The sequence below is a fragment of the Nansenia antarctica genome, assembly GCF_963989245.1.
Source record: "Nansenia antarctica genome assembly, chromosome: 1".
NCBI classification, from domain to species: Eukaryota; Metazoa; Chordata; class Actinopteri; order Argentiniformes; family Microstomatidae; genus Nansenia; species Nansenia antarctica.
The window spans coordinates 54911106-54932194 of record NC_137674.1 but is presented as its reverse complement, the minus strand read 5'-3'; the positions used below and the strand labels follow the sequence as shown (position 1 = coordinate 54932194).

At 41.3% G+C, this 21089-nt stretch overlaps 1 protein-coding gene across 1 annotated transcript; it reads left to right on the top strand.

Annotated features, from left to right (window-relative positions):
- Positions 1-8396: 8396 nt before the first annotated feature.
- LOC308151317 (snRNA-activating protein complex subunit 1-like) lies at positions 8397-20654 on the top strand (the record flags this gene model as incomplete). The annotated part of the gene is made up of 10 exons (XM_080524163.1): positions 8397-8406; positions 8482-8620; positions 13214-13373; positions 13601-13741; positions 15853-15957; positions 17686-17865; positions 18630-18683; positions 19682-19744; positions 20161-20290; positions 20578-20654. The coding sequence occupies 10 exons, from the start codon at positions 8397-8399 to the stop codon at positions 20652-20654; spliced, it is 1059 nt and encodes a 352-aa protein (XP_080380289.1).
- Positions 20655-21089: the final 435 nt, after the last annotated feature.

The following is a 21089-nucleotide window of genomic DNA, read 5'->3' as shown; positions in this document are numbered from 1 at the left end:
CAGCTGCTGCCTTGTCACTCTCCACACATTCCTGAGACTAACATTCACATTTTTAGCAGGAATTTCACCATCACCAAACTAGTTCGCCTATTTATAACCTGTTACATAATCATTATCCAAAGATATCGTACTCACGTAACCTCTTCAGTGTCTCTGTACTAACTGCTAAAACCATCTGTTGTTCTACTCTCACCTTCTAGAATATCACCTGGCAACCCCATTATGACATCATCACTCTGTCAGGACCTTCCTGCACCCAATGCACCCTTGGAACCCTCCAATGATGTCACTCTGACATGTAGCCTAATGTTACCATGACAACCCAGCAAAATGTAAACACAATTTATATTTTCTGGGTTGTCAAAATGACATGGTTATTATTGCTAAAAGATGGAGGAAGTGTCATAACTGCAACAAGTTCCTCAAATTCATTGTAATAATAATATCTATCTACTTCATATCTAAGCACTTAGAGGACCCTACCTCCTATGTCTAACTCCTATTTGTTGATTTCAGATCTGCTTTTAACACGATAGAGCCGCACCTTTTAATTGAGAAGTTAAATGGGCTTAATGTCCCCCCCCTCATTATAAAATGGTATCACTCCTTTTTAACTAACCGCACACAGCGGGTCAGTGTTAATGGCACTCTTTCGGAACCCAGAACCATAAGCACTGGTGCTCCACAGGGTGTAGTCAGTTCCCCTGTGCTCTTTACTTTATACACAAACGAGTGCAGAAGCACCTACCCTAGCAATCGCATCATAACATTTTCGGATGACACTGCCATCCTTGCTTTAATTAAAAAGGACAGTGACCTAATTGACTATTATTCTGAAATCCAGAGGTTTGTTAAATGGTGTGATGTTAACTGCCTGGTTTTAAATGTTAAGAAGACTGAGGAGATGGTGTTCGACCCCAGAGGTGTTGGGGACCACAGGCCTGTGGTCATCCACAAACAATCCATCTCTCAGGTCGCCTCTTACAAGTATCTTGGGGTTTTCATTGACAACTCACTCACCTGGAGCACTCATGTAGACAGCCTTTGTAGCAGATTACAACAACGACTACACTTCCTACGCCGCCTTAGAGTTCATGGTGTTGACCAAAAATGTATGCTACTCTTCTACCAGTCTGTCTTAGAGAGTCTCATCAGATACGGCACTACATCTTGGTTTGGTAACCTATCTGTACAACTAAGGTCCAAACTGGTCCGACTGATACAGACTGCATGGAAGATCATAGGGGTGAAAGACCACTCATCCCTGCAGTCTATTTTTGAACAGGCTACTCTCAGACAGGCTAATAGAATTCTCATGAATCCCTCCCATGTCCTACATGCAGAGTATGAACTGCTGCCTTCTGGGAGGAGGTTCAGAGTCCCCCGCGCTAGATTAAATAGATTTAAAAATTATTTTATTCCCGTTTCTGTTAAACTTTTAAACTGCACCAGATGAATGTGAACATATCTTGCTTATCGTTTTATTTCCACTCTTGTTTTAATCAGGACTGCCTTCTGTTTGTGTGTTAACATTCTGTATTGTCTGTTGCTCTTTGTTGGCTGCTTTGGGGTGCAAGCCCAATACAAATTTCCCAGTGATAGGACAATAAAGTGACTTTTGACTTGACTTGACTTGACTTGATAATAATAATAATAATAATAATAATAATAATAATACATTAGACTTAAATAGCCCTTTTCTAGACACTCAAAGACGCTTATGTAGTACAACTACAGTAGGCTTTACATACATAAACATTTTCAGTGTTGAAAAAATACTATTAGAGGCCAACAAGAGTATTCAAGTAATCCACTCATGTGTAACCAAACAATTATACAAACTTCTCCTTATCCTACCTAGTCAGCCCAAAGTAAAACTAAATGTTGCGTATGGGCCATATCAGATAATAAATAACCTAAAAACATAGCTATCCATTTGAACCTTATCAGCCACCTAAGTTAAGGAAAGTCTCATGAGAAACTCATGTTTACCAATTATTTGGTCTTGGGAATGTTAATTTACACCGACAGAACAACTTGAATATTCTCTGTTTAGTGTCAAAATAGATAGAATTGTATTTTTTCCCCAAAAACATCCAATCAATGGCTTGGTCACAGACGTTATAATATATATATATATATATATATATATATATATATATATATATATATATAAGGAAGACAAGTTGATGCAGTACTTACCAAGGTGCCATCTTTCTGCAACTGCCTGTCTTCCAGAATGTTGGCACACCCAAGACTCTAACTCCACTATGATCAACCATTATGACATCAACAGCCAGCCAGCATAATGTAGGGTTACTTTTTTGTTTGTTAATATTTGTAAACTCCCAAAAAGATAGTTTTGACTGATCTACTGAACATCTACATGATTCATGTAGTAATAAATTAAACCAATAGAGTGAGACAGGATATGTTCATGCAAGGTGCCTTTCAGGAAGTAGTGGAGATCGTGCACCTAGCCTTATAGGAGATCGGAATAGCCGCTTACTGGGACAAGATGATTGAAGTCTGACTGGTCTAGAGTTTTAGTAGATTTAACCACTAGAGGGCACAATTTTATGACATTTTGAGGAAAACACATTTTTTTCATTGCACCACAAATCTGAATGGTCTAGGTGTCCAAATGTCACGTTGCCAGGGCTGCCAAGTTTCACCAAAAGTTTGGAGTGAGATTTTTTGGCGGTGGAGCGACCCAAAACTGGGCACGTTTTGGCAGCGGCGGCCCCTCTCTCCCACCCAATTATTTGTGCTAGTTTCCTGCAATTTTACATGTTGTTCATAATAAACCAGCACAAGAAATGAAAATAATAAATAATAACATTTTATAAAACAAGGAAAAAAATCAGACAATATATCATATTTATGAAATCTTAATAAACAAATACAGTAGCCTACAGACTCTAAAACAAAAATGGCCCCCATCAACAGGACTAATTGCACATGTAATTGCACCCTTGACAGTTAATGGTTCACTGGAACAATAGGAGTACAATTTCCTCTCTGTCTTAGGGACATAGGAATGACGCTTAAAAGGATACAGTGTATTGCTCATAGATGGCCATCATGTTATACAGTACATACCAGGGTTTTTCCTGGGTCAGAATGAGGGCTTGGTGGGTGATTTTGACCCAATTGACCCAATTGTTGTATTTGTATTGTAAATTGTAATTATTAATAATAATTATTATTAATGTACCTGGTTATGTTACAGTAGAGAAACAAAAAACAGTTACCAAAACTGAGTATTTACTAGCTAAGATTGGCAAAAGATTGGCGTGGTGCAACCGAAATTAGTAAACAACTAGTTTGAAACTAACTAGTAACAACTAGGGGTTTAGTAACTACTAAATGCCTGCATTTAGTAATGACTTACGCCCACCGCTGGACTGGCCATACAATCTTTCTGCCCGCTGGCAGATGGGCCGCGCTAGTTTTGGGCCGGTCGGGCCGCCTGACCCCCCCCCCCCACCCCCCAAAAACAAAACAAAAACAAACAAAAACTAACGCGGCCCAAAATAGCGCGGCATCAACTAGCGCTGAATCAAGCGGCGGCCCCCGTTTATACTAACACATGGGCTGGCCCAATCACATGCTTAGGCCCTGCTGTCCATCGGCCCCCTCCCCCACTCTGATCCCTCGGCCGACAACCCAAGTACAGTGTCATGTTCGTAGATAAGATAGTGAAAGGGGGTGCCCAGAAAATTAGGGAGAAAAAAAGTAAGAAGCTAGCAGAGGATGCCTCAAAATGTCAGAAACTGACAGATATGTTCTCTGCATCGACTGTGGGGGCTAGGCCTACTACAGCTGCGGCTGCCACAGCAACATCTTTACCGCTAACTAACGTTAGCACTGATGTGCCGTTAGCAATTGAGGAGGAGACAGAGGACACAGCTAGAGAGGTAAGCAATGTTGTTACTTGGTTTTACAAAAGCAAAGTTATGTTAGTCGCTTGCATTGGCCAGATTAAGGGAGCAGCAGCATCACACCTGTCTTGAGATCACTACACTGGCTCCCTGTCAGTCATAGAATAGACTTTAAGATCCTTTTACTAGTTTATAAATCACTTCACTGTGATGCACCCAATTACATGGTGGACATGCTCATAAGATACACACCAGCTAGACCCCTACGGTCTAGTGGCACGGAACTTTTAATAGTGCCAGAGGCTAGGACAAAGAGATTTGGAGGATCAGCTTTTAGCATATATGCTCCTAGATTGTGGAACACCCTACCTGAGGGCCTGAGGTTGTCTAAAACTCAGGACATTTTTAAGCGTGACCTCAAAACCTACTTATTCAATGTCGCCTTTTGATACTAAGGGAGACATTGGACATTATAGAACTAGGATCACTAGGCCATTACACCATACTCGTGTTTTTGAGATTTGTATTGACAGGAAAATGGACCCGGGTGCTGATGAGGCACTGTCAGCTCCAAATAGCACCTAGAGCAGTACTGGAACCGGTACAAGGGTGTACCAGGACCACCATCAGGTTGTATTGCTGTCATCTTTACTGTCTCTATTGTGTTGTTGCATCATAACTGTGCTTAAGTTTCTCTTTTGGCAGGACCTGTGACCATACTGGATGCAGAACGATGCAAATACAACACAAAATTTATGGACAGTGTGTACGCCGATAATATGCAAGGAATTTTTCCTGGATACATGGTGTACAGGTTTTTGCCCTTGCTTGCTTGCTTTGTGCCGGTGGTCCTGGCCTCCCCTGGGGGACCGCTGGGTACTGGTAAGCAAACTGGCTAGTAGTCGCTCTATTGGTAGAGGGCTGCAAGGGAATTTTTCCTGGCTACATAGTATACAGTTTTTTTTTACTTTTGCCTGCTCGCGGCTCTGTCAGTATTGATTGATTGATTGACTGATTGACTGAACATTTTCATTGTGTGAAGCGCATTGAGTTGCATCTTGTAAGAAATGCGCTATACAAATAAAATTTGATTTGATTTGAATGTCTTATGACTTATGCTAACCCGTACAGGCAGCATGATTGCATTGCGCTTCACCAGGACTTGGCTGGAATTCATGCACACACAGTGATCTCTCTCGTGGTGTAACGTTAGTGCTGCTTGGCTGTGGACTCTATAGCTAACGTTAGATGGGGGTGTTCTGTTCAAACAGACTGAAGGACTGCTTCTACCACAGGGCCGTCAAGGCCCTGAACACAGAAAAGGCCTAAGTTCTGGTCCCAGGACAGTCCGGACGGATTGTATGGCAGCTAGTGCTGAGGCACAAACATGTACATTTTCAAGCCTGCAAACTGTGACACTTTAAAATAATGTGAAAAAAATACTCTTTGTGCAATATGACAACCCTAGTTGACTATCTGTGCAGTATAGTACAGTGGATTGTGTACATAGCCTTTATTGATGTAAACCTGCTCCTTACCTTCTTGTGATTCTATGCATTTATGCTTTTTCTAAAAAAAATAAAAAAATAATCCCTTTCCTAACACCAGGGGAGCCACCCCTCCTAAATTTCGTTGTTTGGTACCTGTACTGTAGCAATGACAAATAAAGTCCATTCCATTCCATTCCATTCCATTCCATTCTGCATTTTGTGACTTTCTATTTTGTTGCTAGCTAGCAAGTTGAGGTATCACTGTCACTGACATAAATGCAATACCAACAATGGGTGTTAATAATACTTTTTATTTGAAAATAAAATATATATATTTTTAAATCTACACTAGCCTAGTTCAGAACTAATGGATGCTTTTTATTGCATGGAGAAATAAAACTCATGCAGTCTGCAACCCAATAATGTTGTCTTGCAACCTTCCATTTGAAATGACTGGGCTTCTGGTGTAACATAATGCAATCATGCAGCCTGTGTGTACATGTAAATGAGAACTTTGCTGATTTTGACAACCAGTTAGTTTACTTCTCTGTCCATGTCTTGTTGAACCAGGTTGAGCTGCTGCTGCCCTCCCCAGAAAAGCAGAGTGTCAGGGAAAGAGAGGAAAAGGAGAGAGAAAAAGATGAAACAGAGGAAACAGAGTGCCACGTTCAGGACTTCAATTACTTTGCCTGTCCTGAGCCTTCCATGCTAGATCACTTTTTAGATTACCACCCTCAGCAGAGAACCAAAAATACAGCGGCACAAAAGTATTTCACATGTGCAGATGGCACCAGTAGGAAGTGGCTCACATATTGCGAAGAACAGCATACATTGTTTTGTTTTGTCTGTATGGCATTTGGCAATAGCACTGACCCCAGAAAATGTAGTACTGGAATGACAGGATGGAGACGTGCGCAACAGAATGTGGAGGAGCATGAAAAGAGTGCTACACACCGAAAGTGTGCTGAAGCCTATTTTCTAAGAAGTAGAAAAGGAGATATCCAAAGCAAGTTTGCTGGCAGTCAGATGTCTGCTCATAGGCAGCAAGTAAGAAAGAAACGCCAGGTTTTGGAGTGTGTTGTGGATGTGGTGAAGGTGATAGGCAAGAGGGGCTTGAGCTACAGGCATGTGGAGAACGAGGCAGCATACAAGTGGGACGACAGTACCCTGGATCATGGCAACTTTTTGGAGCTCATCCTTATAATAGGAAAGTGCAATGTTAGCCTCAAAGAGCATCTTGAGGAGTGCATTAAAAAGAGCAAAGAATTGCATGCATCCAGTGGAACAAAAGGTAGAGGGTCCCTCACTTTTTTCCGTTTGTGTTGGTTGATCTGGAGTTCACAGGCAGCGTTTTGACTTGGTGAGTATACACTATATAGACATGCTGCAAATCAGTTTTTTGATTCCCAGAAGATTCTGATCTGAATCAGTTATGTAATCATCACTTATCATGTCTTCTCACTCCTTGTCTCTTTATCTCTGCAACTCCCTCTACTCTGTTCCTCTCACTATCTTTTCGGATATGGCCATTAATTGTCCAGGTGGAGATTGAAAGGGCTGAGCCTTTCGGAACTGGGTGAGTATCCAATCTTTTCAGCTATAGCCATCTTTTACATGTGTTGCTGTACCATGTCTCACATTTCTCTTGTGTGTGTGTGTGTGTGTGTGTGTGTGTGTGTGTGTGTGTGTCTGTGTGTGTGTGTCTTTCTCTCTCTTCCCTATTGCATTGTCTGCAAATTTTTTACAGTGGTGTTATATTGAGTGATATTTGATATTGTTTGTATTTAAAATGTTAATAAATAATTGTACTACTTAACAGTATTAGAATGTTAATAAATAATTGTAATTATTCCTATAACTGCCGAGCTTTTTGTTATACAACTACTTAACAGTATTGATTAAGGGTATTGTTTGCTCAGCACAGCAGCCATGTCTCATCACCGTGGAGTACGTCAACAGTGAGTGAGTACACTGGTTCACACTTGCATTGGTATACTTGCTGTCCATGTCTCCGCTCTATAGGGGTTTTTACAAATGGTATATTCAACAGACTGCCAGCATGTTGATCGGCGGTGTCGGACCGATTGTGTTGGGCCGGTCTGAGCCACATGGCAGGGCCTAATTTTTGTCCCAGTCCAGCCCTGCTTACGCCATATTGGTGCAACCCAGTCCAGTAGGCTACCAGATACGATGTTGTAATGTATGCACATATTTTGCTACCACGGTTGCCAGATGGAATTGACAATGTCCAGCCCAACCGGTCTAAAAGCTGCCGAATCCACCCGTCCAGTGTGACCAAAAGTAGCCCAATCTGGCAACCCTGCTTGCTACGTTCTTGCAGCTCGCGTGAACACAGGTTCTTCCATCAGCGCTCGCCTGCCGCTTCGATTGCAGACTCAAGTTAACGCGCGTGCAGAAAGATGCCACGAAACTCATGTCCGGTAGCTTTCTTTCAAGGAATTTCAAAAATAAAAGTCCCGTAAAAAAATAATAATATATATTTCTCGCCGTGAGAAATAGAGATGCGGCGTGAGAGCGTGAGAACTGGTTGAAATGCGTGAGTCTCACGGTGATTGCGTGAGACTTGGCAGCCCTGACAGTAGTGAATGTTCATTTATTTAAAAATGAACATAAAACAAAAGTAGGGGCTGGTATATGACCTACGCATTTAATCTATCAGCAATTTCTTGCCAAACCATTCCCCTCGCCTTGTTAATTGCGGCAGTAGGCTATTGCCCTCTTTTACTTTTCACTGTCATTTTCCATAGTATGTTCTGTAACGAACCTGTATAGGTTTTCGACAATCGGCTCTTCTGAAATCGAGACTTTCCAATCCGGACTTGCGTGAACATTGATGACACAAGGCTGATTCTCATTCACTTGATTCTTGAATCCCCATCGAGACTTGCCTTTTAATCGCGAATCAACGTACGTGGAATACCCCCGGGTCCAGTCATTCACTTAAAACAGCCGTTCAGATAGAACGACCCATATCACGCGGACTTGAATCGAATCTTCAAAAATGCATAACCGTGAGTAAACATGGTGGGTTTAAATCCTGAATACTAGTTGGATGGAGAGGTAATTTAAATAGTTTCCTTTCTCAGCTAAAAGCACGGATTACTGGGCTGGGACACTTGCAGCCGACTGTGAGGACCTGTTGTGTCGCTTCCAGCAACTAGATTCTGTACGATATCAGGACTTCACGTCCATTTGGAGAGGAATGGGCTTCTCCAACTTGTTTCAGTAAGTAATCTGCTCTTCATTTGAGTAAGGAGTTGTTGAATCTCTACTAGACTTTGCAGAATCTCATCTCAATAATTTGGACGACACATCGAACTTGCGGTCTCATACTGGGCACGCTTTATTAGAGAATGAACTTGCCTGAGGGCCGTGGTAATCATAGACATGACATCCCCCCTTTTCTTGGCATTAAACTTGTATTAACCAACAAACACAGCTGATGATTATACTAACCTTAATGTAGCTATTGCCTAATATATTTCAGTAATTATCTAAATATCCTTTGACACCCCTTAAACGGTCAGCTGGTATAACATCAGGTAACTTTTGTTTTTAAGACATTATAAATCACTGTATCTTCCAAATTATTTCCTGTAAATTCAAAATCAGTGTATCCTTACAGTATTTTCAAATCAAAAACGCACACTGTACAACTCTTTTTTTTTTTTTTTTTTTTTACACATTGAGAAACACTCCTCACTTCAAAATATAGTCAGTCTACTGGGTGTTCGCTTGATCCTTTGCGGCCTGTCTGGCACGCCTGTCTGTATTTGTGTGTCAGTCATGCTCGGCTTGTGGACTCTGAGTATCAGTGGCGTGTGTGTGTTCTTCTGTTGCCTCTCCGATTTCTGTGTCCTCGGTTTCCTGTGTTTCCCCCTCTTCTTGAAATGTCCCTTGTTTCAGTCCTTTTCCTTCGTATCTTTGAACAAAGGTGGTGTTCCTCGAATACCAAGCTCCTGTTGGCGATTCCACTACCTCTTTGTTTTCCGGTCCTACTGATGATCTTGTGTGGTGTCGCGTTGAATGTGGTAGAGAACATGTCAGTTTTGTCCTGTCTCGGGAGAACAGTATCACCGTCACTGATCTCTGACTGCTGTGCTCCTCTGTGTGTGTCAGCATACAGCTTACTCTTCGCCTTCTGCTCAGTGTCACGGTCACACACTTCCTGATCTGTGTTCACTTCAATCAGTTCAGGTAGCTTTCCTCATCTTTCGGTTGAAAAGCAGGTCAGCAGGGCTTCCTTTTTCCAATCCAGTCCCTCTGATTGAGCAATCTGAATCCTCTTCATCAGCGACGCGTTCTGACGCTCAAACTCTCCGTTGGCCTGGGCGTATTGTGGTGTGGTTTTGATGTGTGTGATGCCGTTTTCTTCACAGTACAGTCTAAATTGTTCAGATCTGAACTAGGGTCCATTGTCAGACTTTGTGATTGTGACTGGCAGTCCATGTTGACTGAATATTGACTCCAGACTGTCTGACCTTTTCTGATGTGGTTGTGGTCATGACGTCATATTCGTAGTTTTTCGAGCAAAGGTGCTATATAAATAAAGCTTTACTTACTTACTAGTGGTTTGTGATCTGTAACTAGATCAAACTGTCTTCCATACAGCTATGGATGGAGTCTCTTGCAGGCCCAACCTAGACCTCTCTTGCAGGCCCAAACTAGACCTCTCGCTCTGTCTGCGAGTATCTCCGTTCACAGTTTGTCAGGCTGCGGCTCACATAGCACACAGACACGTTGATTCCTTTCTGGTTCTGCACCAGGACTGCTCTTAATCCTACAGGGCTTGCATCGGCTATTACCTGCGTCGGCACGTCCTTGTCGAAATAAGCAAGGGTGGTCGCTTTGGTGAACGCTGCTTTCAGAGCACTGAATGCTTGCTTCTGGTCTAGCCCGAATGTGAATGGCGTGTCCTTACTTGTCAGGCATCTCAGTAGCTCTGACATTGTAGCAAACTTAGGGATAAATCTGCTGCTGTATCCGAACATCCCCAAGAAACTACGCACCTCTATCACTCTCTGGCTCCTGTGCGTCTGTCACAGCTTGCACCCACAGTGGGGATTGGGAAGCGTTCCCTCACTATGGCCTCGTTGGCCCGTCTCATATCCGGGCAAAGTCGGACATAATTTCCAGGTTTTGGTACAATCACGACTGGATTCACCCACGGGGTGGGCCCATTCACTGGTTCAATAATGTCCAAATTCTCAAGTTCTTTTATTCTGTACTCTACTGCCCCCGGAGGTGAAATGGAATTCGCCCGAGTGGCTGGGCTACTGGTTTAACCTCTGGGTTAATGAGTAGACTAACTTGTCTCGTTTTTAGTTTCCCGACTCCACTGAACACTTCAGGGTATTGCTGTTGGAGTGTTTGCTTTGTCTCTGTGACAGCAGCAATGTCGGCACCTATTCTCAGGACGCCCAGTCGCATCGCTGTTCCTTTTCCCAGCAGTGGTTCACCTTTCCCCCTGATTACAATGAATTCTGCACGTTCAGTTTTGTTTCCTATTGACACATCATATGTAATTGCACATGTAATTGCACCCTTGACAGTTAATGGTTCACTGGAACAATATGAGTACAATTTCCTCTCTGTCTTAGGGACATAGGAATGACACTTAATGTGTTCTGCTTTCACATTTTCTCCCATCACATTGATTGTTGTGCCAGAGTCAATGAGCATTTTCATAGTCACTCCCCCCACACAGAAGTCTAGTCTCTCTAACATGTGATTGTCATAAATGGCAAATGCAAAGTCTTTCTGTTCGTCAACATTGTTCACTTTTTGTTTCACTTTCTCGCCTTTAGTGTGGCACATCTTTGCAAAATGATCTTTACCCTGACACTTGTCACGCCACGTGTGGGGCATTTTTTTTATCTCGGCCAATGTGATCAGAATTTCCACATCTATAACACTTTCCATCAGTTCGATTGGTTTACCTTTCTCGTTCCAGTTTCCGTGCCATCCTTTTTTTCATTGTGATCAACTCGGTGAACAGTCTCTGAGGTAGCTCTGGTCGTTGTGCATGACATGCCATTTGACACGCCATTTGCTTTAATACTTGTGTTGGTTTGGATACCTGCTTTGAACATACAACCAAACATCCATCCATCCAACCAATCAAAATGTCTTTAATGAGACTCACTTTCTTTCAACTACACTGAAAAACTTTCTAATACCTAATGAACTTTTTAAACTATTAAGCTTTTTGTAACTCCAAAAACTCTGATTCGCTTAACCAACCTACTCTACCACTCAACCGACCATCTCTCTACCCAGTTTACCCAACATAGAATGTTCTATCTAACTAGCCTTGTAACCGATATTGAATGGCCTCCAAATGTTTATCTATCTATACTTGTCATCGATTCATCCATCTCTATCTATCTATCATATAACCTTCTCTATTTGTCATACCATTTATACTTTATACCCTGTTTACTCTGTATGGACACCTTGGGTCGTACTCAACATTCCTTAATCAGCTCCTGTCTGATGTGGTGACTCAGGCTGACAGGATTGTGATACTCAGAGATTTCAACATTGATGGAGATGATGTTGACTTTTTTTTTTTTTGCACTTAATTGACTCACTTGGTTTTTCACAACATGTATCTTGACCTACCCACTGTCAACACCATACCCTGGATTTAGTTCTATTGCATATTATTGATATTGATTAAGTCTTAGTATTATTCTCAAACCTGATTGAGCAAAACAAGCAAAACGCAAAATGTCTCTTCGATACAGTTGTGAAACTTACAAGTAGACAGCCTGGCACAAATTAAGTTGACAATTGCTTCAACTGTGATGACTTAATGGAATACTACATCAAACTACATTGGATAATGTGATGAACAAGGTGGGCCTAAGTATTGGTGAATCTTTTGAATTGTTGTAAGTACCCAGGATATGGTGAAAAATATGGAGGTTTTGATATATTTTCATTCTATTAGTCCAGAGACATTCAGTAAACTGATTTTCCTCTAAACCATACGGTTGTTTACACACTCATGCAATTGAGAAACACAGGTTCTGCAATCACAGTTGTGATGTTCTCATTGAATAGGAGGTCTGAAATACAGGACAATATAACTTTTTTTTACAAATAAGTCAGGACATCTGAAATATGGGGAACACAGGACTGTCTCTGTGCTGGGAAATATTGGTCTTGCCATTCAAAATCCATAGCCCAGCTCCTCGATATACTCATAACTTACAATGTAAATATATATATTGATTTTTGATGTCCTCTACTGGCGATGCGCTGAGATTTCGTTGTCCTAATATAAAATAAAAAACGTTCAGTACTATCTGCAAATGTGCTACTTTTGCCTAAATTTCAGTTGCAATATTATCAGTATGAATTAATATGTAGTAGAGAAAGAAACCTGTACATACACCCGTATGTGCCAGTTGGTGGCAATAATGAGCAATAACTCACTTACACTCAGCAAGGTATTCTGGATGGTGATACTAATAAAACACATAGATGGCTGTCATGTAAGGAGGTACTGTAGTTAATGTGTATTTTGAGTCAATTATCGTGACAATTATCGTAAGTTGTGACATTTTCAAGGTGTAAATGGTATGTGTAGCATTAACATTATAATTAATCAAGGTGCTCAGGAGCCAGAAGCTGCTGATGAGCTAAATAGGTGAAATATGCACTTGGATTTACATCTAGGTTAACTGACATGAGCGTCCCAAGTTTGTGGAAAATCATGTAACATGTCTTTAGAAAATGAAATATTCTGCTGTGCAATGGATGGTGGTGCTGACTGCTGGTTCTAAATATTTGCTTTGATCTCCATTTTAGCGGTTCACTGGCCGGCAATGAGATGAGGAAGTTTTGCTACCTAGCCCTGACCATAGCCTTCAAGTACTTCCTGCCCCCATATAGCTATCAGATCAGAGTGGGAGGGCTGTACCTCCTCTACGCCCTGTACCACACACAGCTGGCTGCACCCAAACAGAAGGTGCCTTACCACACAGTGATTAACAGTCAACCCCAGTAATGCAATCCCTGTTGCCTTTTTCAGTGTAATCTATGAACTATTCATGTCTACCTTATTCCACTTGTAAAACTGAACAACATTAAGTCAGCTATGACTTTTATAAAAGGTTGACAGATTGTATACATTTGTTGGTTGCATTTTGACGTTGAAGTGTGTGTGTGTGGGTGTGCTCTCTATCCTCCTCCCAGATTAGAATTGCCTTGAAGGACTGGCCGCATGTCCAGCAGTTCTACAGAGAGTCTTTCAGTTCGCAGCACTACGATGTGGTGTACATCCTCAGGAAGCTCATAGCTGTGAAGGCTGTCTTCTACACTGCCATGCCTGTCATGGTAAATAACTGTCTTCTACACTCATGCCTGTCATGGTAAATAACTGTCTTCTACACTGCCATGCCTGTAATGGCAAATATATACAAACAATGAGAGACTCCTAATACCTTGCTATCACGTTAAAGGTTTTTCTAACTAGTTTAATTTCAGCTAGTTTTCAGTACTGTTTTTATTCCCCCCCCATGTGATGCAATAACTGCCTACAACAAAACAATACGTCTTGCTAGAAAGGATTACTTCGCCATGATTATTACAGAAAACGCTGGTAACTCTAGTGTTATTCTCTACTATTGACTAGCTAATCAACACTGCCGCCCCCCTCCCTCCCTCACAGCATTCTTCAAGCGGGTGTTTGATAGTGTCTCAAATCATGTCCTGAAGATCATAAATACGTCGCTTCAAACAGGCATCTTCCCAGATGCCTACAAAACAGCTGTTGTAAGACCGCTATTAAAGAAACCCAACCTCGACGCCAATGCACTGAAAAACTACAGACCGATATTTAACCTCACGTTCATTAGTAAGATACTCGAGAAAGAAGTTTCACTACAAATAAACTCCTTTCTCAAAGAAAACAATGTCATGGAGGAATTTCAATCAGGTTTTAGAACACATCACAGCACTGAAACTGCTCTTACTAAAATAGTGAGTGATCTCAGACTAAACTCTGATGCAAATAAGGTCTCAATTCTCATCCTATTAGATCTAAGTGCAGTGTTTGATACGATCGACCATAATATCCTAATCAATCGTCTTGAAGAGCTGGTTGGTCTTTCTGGCTGTGTGCTAAATTTGTTCAGAACATACATTACAGGGAGAAAGTTCTATGTCAAGCTTGGAGATCATGTGTCTGAGAAATTTGACAGCGGCTTTGGAGTTGCACAAGGGAGCTGCCTTGGTCCACTACTATTCTCACTATACATGTTACCACTCGGGGACATCATTAGAGAGCACAACGTATGTTTCCACAGTTATGCCGATGACACGCAACTGTACATTTCTGCTGAACCAAATGATACTTCAGCAGCTATAAACTCCATTAAGAACTGTCATCTAGCAATAAATAAATGGATGAGCAATAACTTCTTGACGCTAAACGAGGACAAAACTGAAGTCCTACTGATCGGCCCTAAAGCAAAAATGGAAATGCTGTTTAATAATCTGGGGAAACTGACATCATGGATTAAACCTGAGGTTACAAGTCTAGGTGTTATTTTCGACTCAGATCTAAGCTTCAAGTCCCATATTAACAAGGTGACAAACATAATTCTTCCACCTTAGGAACATTGCTAAAGTAAGACCACTTAAACCAAAAAGATGCTGAAAAACAAAACTGATTCATGCCTTTGTTTCATGCCAGCTCGATTACTGTAATGCACTTTTTACTGGCCTTCCTAAAAAAACTACTGCTAGACTTCAGCTCATTCAAAACTCGACTTTTAACCAGAACCAAGAGAAGAGAGCACATTACTCCGGTCCTAGCTACTCTGCACTGGCTGCCAGTAACATGTAGGGTTGACTTTAAGGTCCTCCTCCTTATATACAAAGCCCTTAATGGAAGAGGGCCAAAGTACATTGCTAATTCCCTTGTCAACTATGTGCCCTCAAGAATACTAAGATCATCTATTGCAAGTTTATTAGAGGTTCCCAGCAACAGTCTGGAACACATTACCTTTAGAGATCAGGGAAGCCAGCTCACTAAATATTTTTAAAAGAAAGCTAAAAACGTACTTCTTAAATGTAGCCTTTAACTAGCTCATCTGCACCTGCCTGCTGCTCATTTGCCAGCTGCTGCACTTTAAAAGTTTTATCTATTTATTTCTTATGTTTCTTACACAGTAATGCACATGGTCTTTAACCTCACATAGTGTGGGGGCATAACATTGGTACCACAAAGTCAAGTCTTAAACATTTTCAAGGCAAGTGAAGTCTTAAATATGTTCAAGTCAAGGGACTTATCTCTTTACCTTCTTTTTACTGTTTTATATACTTCCCCTGCTTTTATATTCATTTTATGCTTGTATATGTTTTTATCCTGTTGTAAAGCACTTTGCATTTCTTGTATGAAAGGTGCTATATAAATAAAGCTTTACTTACTTACTTATATGCAGTTGACCTTCCGTGTGAAGAAGAATCCACAGCGAGAGGTTGTGTGTGAGGAGTTCCGTCACCGGCCGGACAGGGTGAAGGACCTCATCACCACGGAGATGCTGGAGGTGTGGCTTTTCCTCTGATCACTTTTTTCACCAAGTCTGTGTTTAGAAATCTTGTCATGTGCACTGTATATCATATGACAATTTGTCAAACAGGTTAGCTCCCGTTCATCCTCACTCCCAAACTAACCCTGTGGTCAGTGGACAGCAAATATATACATACAAAACACGATTTCAAACAAAATATTGTTTGAAATCGTGTTTTGTATGTTATGTAGCGTTTTATAAAGCACAGCTTTTTCTTTTTTATATATAAAGCACAACACTAGGACTAGGGTAGACAGTGGACTAGGTGACCCCTTCTGTTCTCTGTTGTCATATGCAGATGACCTTCCCTGCTGTTCTCTGTTGTCATATGCAGATGACCTTCCCTGCTGTTCTCTGTTGTCACAGTGGTGTAGGGGTGACACAGTGGACTAGGTGACACAGTGGACTAGGTGACACAGTGGAGTAGGTGACACAGTGGAGTAGGTGACACAGTGGTGTAGATCAGCGGTTCTCGACAGGGGGGTCGTGGTCCACTAGGGGGCCCTAGAGAGCTGCCAGGGGGGCCCTGAGGTGGCTGCGAATGTTTACAGAAAAACATTTTTAAAAATAGCGATGGAAACCACTATTCAACTAAACAAATGTTCAACCTATCTAGTGCTTCATGTGAATAAAATAAAGATTGAATAAAAATAACAAATCGATCAAAACGTCTTCCTCTGAACATATGCTCGCGAGAACAAAATGTTGGAAATTGTCAGAGTTTCCTGAACTTTGGCTTTGTTGCATTTTCCGGGAGCAAAAAATAAAAGTGTCAGAAGAGGGATTTGAACCCCTGTCTTAAAAGGACGAGTTGATACTATGGCAGCGGTTAATACCACTATGCTATCATAATTATCTGACCGTGTATAGCCTGCTGCTGATATCACCACAGTAGTGAGTATTAATTTATTAATTTTATGTTCATTATCAAATATGAACATAAAACAATAAGTAGGGGCTAGTATGACCTACGCATTTAATTGGTCAGCAATTTCTTGCCAAACTATTTCCCTCGCCTTGTTAATTGCGGCAGTAATTGCACTATTTTACATCTTCATAAAGATCAAGTAGGACCGCTGCGCTATCACTTTCCATTCTAGTATCTTCTTTTCGACAATCGGCTCTTCTGGGCTCCTTCTGCCTGCGAGCACGCGCCCATATCAAGAATTTCCAATTCGGGCTTGTGTGAACATTGATGACACAAGCCTGATTCTCATTTGAGGAATCACTTGAGGCTTGAATCCCAATCAGGAGTTGCCTGAACGAGGCTTTCCTTTTAATCGCGAATATACTAATCCAACGTACGTGGAATACCCCCCAGGACTCTTACCTCATCCTTGTAAGCTGACTGAATTTATCATTCATTTCATTTGTCACAATTGAAAATATTCCCCCAGCACAGGCTGTACTACTGCAGCATTCAAATCAAGCATTTGGTCAACAAGCCTGAACGCTCTTCTATCTGCACCTTTACTAGAACGATTTGGATGGCCTAAAACCAATGATGTTTGGTTTCCTTTGTGGACACTCTTACCAGAGTTTGCCAAAGCTTTTGAACTTAAGATGTGGCTGCAAAAGTGAGCCCCTCTGTTCCAGCAACTTTTGATGCCAGGATGCTGCCTTACCTGCATTATGCTATTGTGCTATCACTTGTGAACCTGGAGGCTAAGTCTTTATTTTTTGTGTGTTTTGTAATGCATGCAGGAGGTAACCAACATTCAGCGTCACTATGAGCGGATGAAAGAGACCGTCTTGGAGAAGAGGTTATCCGTGTCTGTGACCATACCGGACCTGCCGGCCCGTCTGCAGGGCTGTGTTCTGGGCTTCCTCCACTGGCAGGACAAGCATAGGCGGAGCCTCTCCACCAGGGCTGGCCGACATCAAGTAATCAATCCATCAACATTATTTACATTTTTTTATTCATACACAATAAATAATAGCAAGGGATTTATTAAAAACCCGATGAGATTTTGGGCCATCTTTAATGGTAAGCTGAATTGTGTGAGCAAAGCCCCTTTCATACTGGGGATAATAAACTTAACAAGAATTTACAGGATGCACATTTTGTTCAGGTGAATCGTCTTCAAAATGAGCAAGTCAGCAACCATCTTACTTGCGTTATTTGTAGCCAGTGTTGATCTTGTTTGAAATCTTGTTGGGGGCTGAAGGTTTTGTTGGTGTCTGTTAATATGCGAGCATAGCACTATGCATAATTTATAATTGAATTTAATTAGTTATTATTTCATATAAAGCATAATTTCTTTTGAATTGCTCCTATTTGTTTCTAATTTCACTAAAACATATGAGCGTTTCAAAGTGTCTATTTGGGGCAAAGCATATTTTAAAATAGTTAGAATTAACATCTTAGGAATGTATTTGAAATGCTATTTTATTATTATTTCATGTAGTCTTAAAACAGAATAGAAGTAGTTGTTTTTGTCTGTTTATTTAATGTTTCAAATGATCAAATACAATTGTTGTCAATTTTACAAACAAATTCTTAAATGCAAAGGTATTAGACCCTTTAGAGGGAGAGAGAGCAAAATACAAATTTCTGTTTGAACAGCTGGACTAATAAAGTTATTGTTATTTGATTTATCTGGAATGCTAATCGTGTGTGAGTGAACACAACCTGTTGTGGTGTTTAGGGTTCTGGAGATAAGGACTCTGATGCTAGTGAAGAACAGTCCCAGCAGGATGAGGTGAGTTCAGTGTTTTAAACTACAGTGATGAACACCACCAGCCATGAACAGTCTGTGAAACGTGGTTCATGAAACATAGGAGAAAGCCTTGTGCTCAGCTGTACTTGCTGGATTTTGCACTTCTCTTAAAGGTGGTGGTTCTAGCACAACTAATAGTCAAATGCATGTATCAAACAGACTTTGAAGTAGATGGTTCCCGCACCAGCCAGCTCACAAACAGCTTCTTCCCTGCAGCTGTCACTCTGCTGAACTCAAAATCCTGGCCGTAGCCTAGCCACCCCCGAGCCCCCCCTCCACCCCCAAACAGGTTGAACATTGACTTCCTCCATACCTCTACTGGCTGCACACTCATGACTTCAATTTAGTTACATACCTCAAGACCTGTACATATCATTCTTCTTCTTCGGCGTATGGGTTGTTGTTTTCCTCTCCTCTTCACCAGGCTCGGGGCAGAGGGGCTACCCTTTTACCACCCAGAGACCTGGTTGAGGGGCTCAATTATTATTTCATATAAAGCATAATTTACCCAGGTTAACCTCACGTATATTCAATTTGTACTCATTTGGACCCCCTCAAAAACGAGATATCATATCTCAAGGGGGTTATTCCTAATATAGCAATTTCCTCATCATTTATTTATATTAACTGTAATACTGTATACTGTCATACCATGCACTGTCTACATATCATGTCTTTTTTTATCATGTCATAGTGCACTATGCCACTATTTGCACTGTTTAGATGCCAAAGATGCCAAACTATATTTCTTGTCTCAGTACTTGTTTTCTGTGCAATGGCAAAGTTTAATCTAATCTAATGTCATCTTAAAAATATATCAGAATGTACCTCCCCCAGGTCTGGTTAGTACCATTTTCTTGTCTGAGGTGACAAAGACCTGTCGAAATCCTGAGTAGCAGAGTTGGCCAGATAGTGGCAGTGGAAGTACGAAGGTGTGAGTGTCTTTGCCCTCACTTAAAAAACGGTCTTCTTTTCCCCAGTCTGTCAAAAGGGCTCAGCTTCTGGCATCCATCAAGACCAAGTCCTTTGGGAGCCTCTCAGAGGTCTGTAATCAATACTGTACTGTACATACCTGAGATAATACTGTACATACCACAGAGATAATACTGTACAAACCCCTGAGATAATACTATACAAACCCCTGAAATAAGATATACCGTACTGGTGGTATACTTTAGGTTGTTGTGTCTGGATACCAAAGTAGCTTATTTTAAATGGCAATGCATGTGTTCAGATTCAGTAAAGTATTCAGTTTTTGATAGTTACAAATTGTACATTTAATGCTTTAAAACGTATAGTCAGTCATCCATTAACTACCGTAGTCTAATTTCATTAATTCTCTTATATGGCTGTCTGCATTGAGTATTGCTATCTATATTATGCAATCTATATTATTTAAGTAAAAAAGCTATTATGCAATGTGCATAATCATTTAGTAATGTTCAGTGTTTGTCAGTAGGCCTCTAAGTCAAGGCGGCATCGTCAACTGAAGATGGATACGTCTGCCTCTGGGACGGACCACCCTGACGACACCAAGAAGAAGCCTCCGTCACTCAGAGCCCGAACCTGGAAGAAGCTGGGTGGGGAAGGTAAATCCCCATTGGTTGGATGATAACTCAGATCAGTACATTATTGGGCTGTTGCGCTCCCAGAGGAAACCTTGAGGACAATTAAACAACATCACCTAAGACAAAAAGCTCAATACTCCAGAGTGCCAAGCATGACTTTATTCACCAAAAATGCATAAATTATGATACTTCATTTTGTAGCCTATTAAAGCATTGTTGCTAGGTAGGTATATTCCACATAAAACACTTGGCACTTGATTTTCTACTGATCTTAAAACAGCTGTTGTGTATTTTACTGTCAACACTAGGGGAGGTGCCGCAGAAACGTGGCTGGCTGCTCACTGTTCCAGAGAAGGATACGTGGGGAGAATACCTCTGCATGTAAGGACAGGGGTGGAACAGACTAGTCTGTAAGGACGGGGGTGGAACAGACTAGTCTGTAAGGACGGGGGTGGAACAGACTAGTCTGTAAGGACGGGGGTGGAACAGACTAGGCTGTAAGGACGGGGGTGGAACAGACTAGGCTGTAAGGACGGGGGTGGAACAGACTAGGCTGTAAGGGCAGGGGTGCAATACATGTGTAACACTAAATACAATGCAAAAATACGGAATATTTGTGCCAAAATGAAATCAGTACAGCTATATTGTATTTTTAGATGTGTGCATTACATTTGGAGATGTATGCATTGCAGACTAGGTTGCATGTAAGGACAGGGGTGGAACAGACTAGGCTGGGGGATACTGGGATTACCAATGACTAAACCATCATTTCTTCTTTTATTTGGTTTCAGTGCACGAACGACAAACGACGAACCCAGCT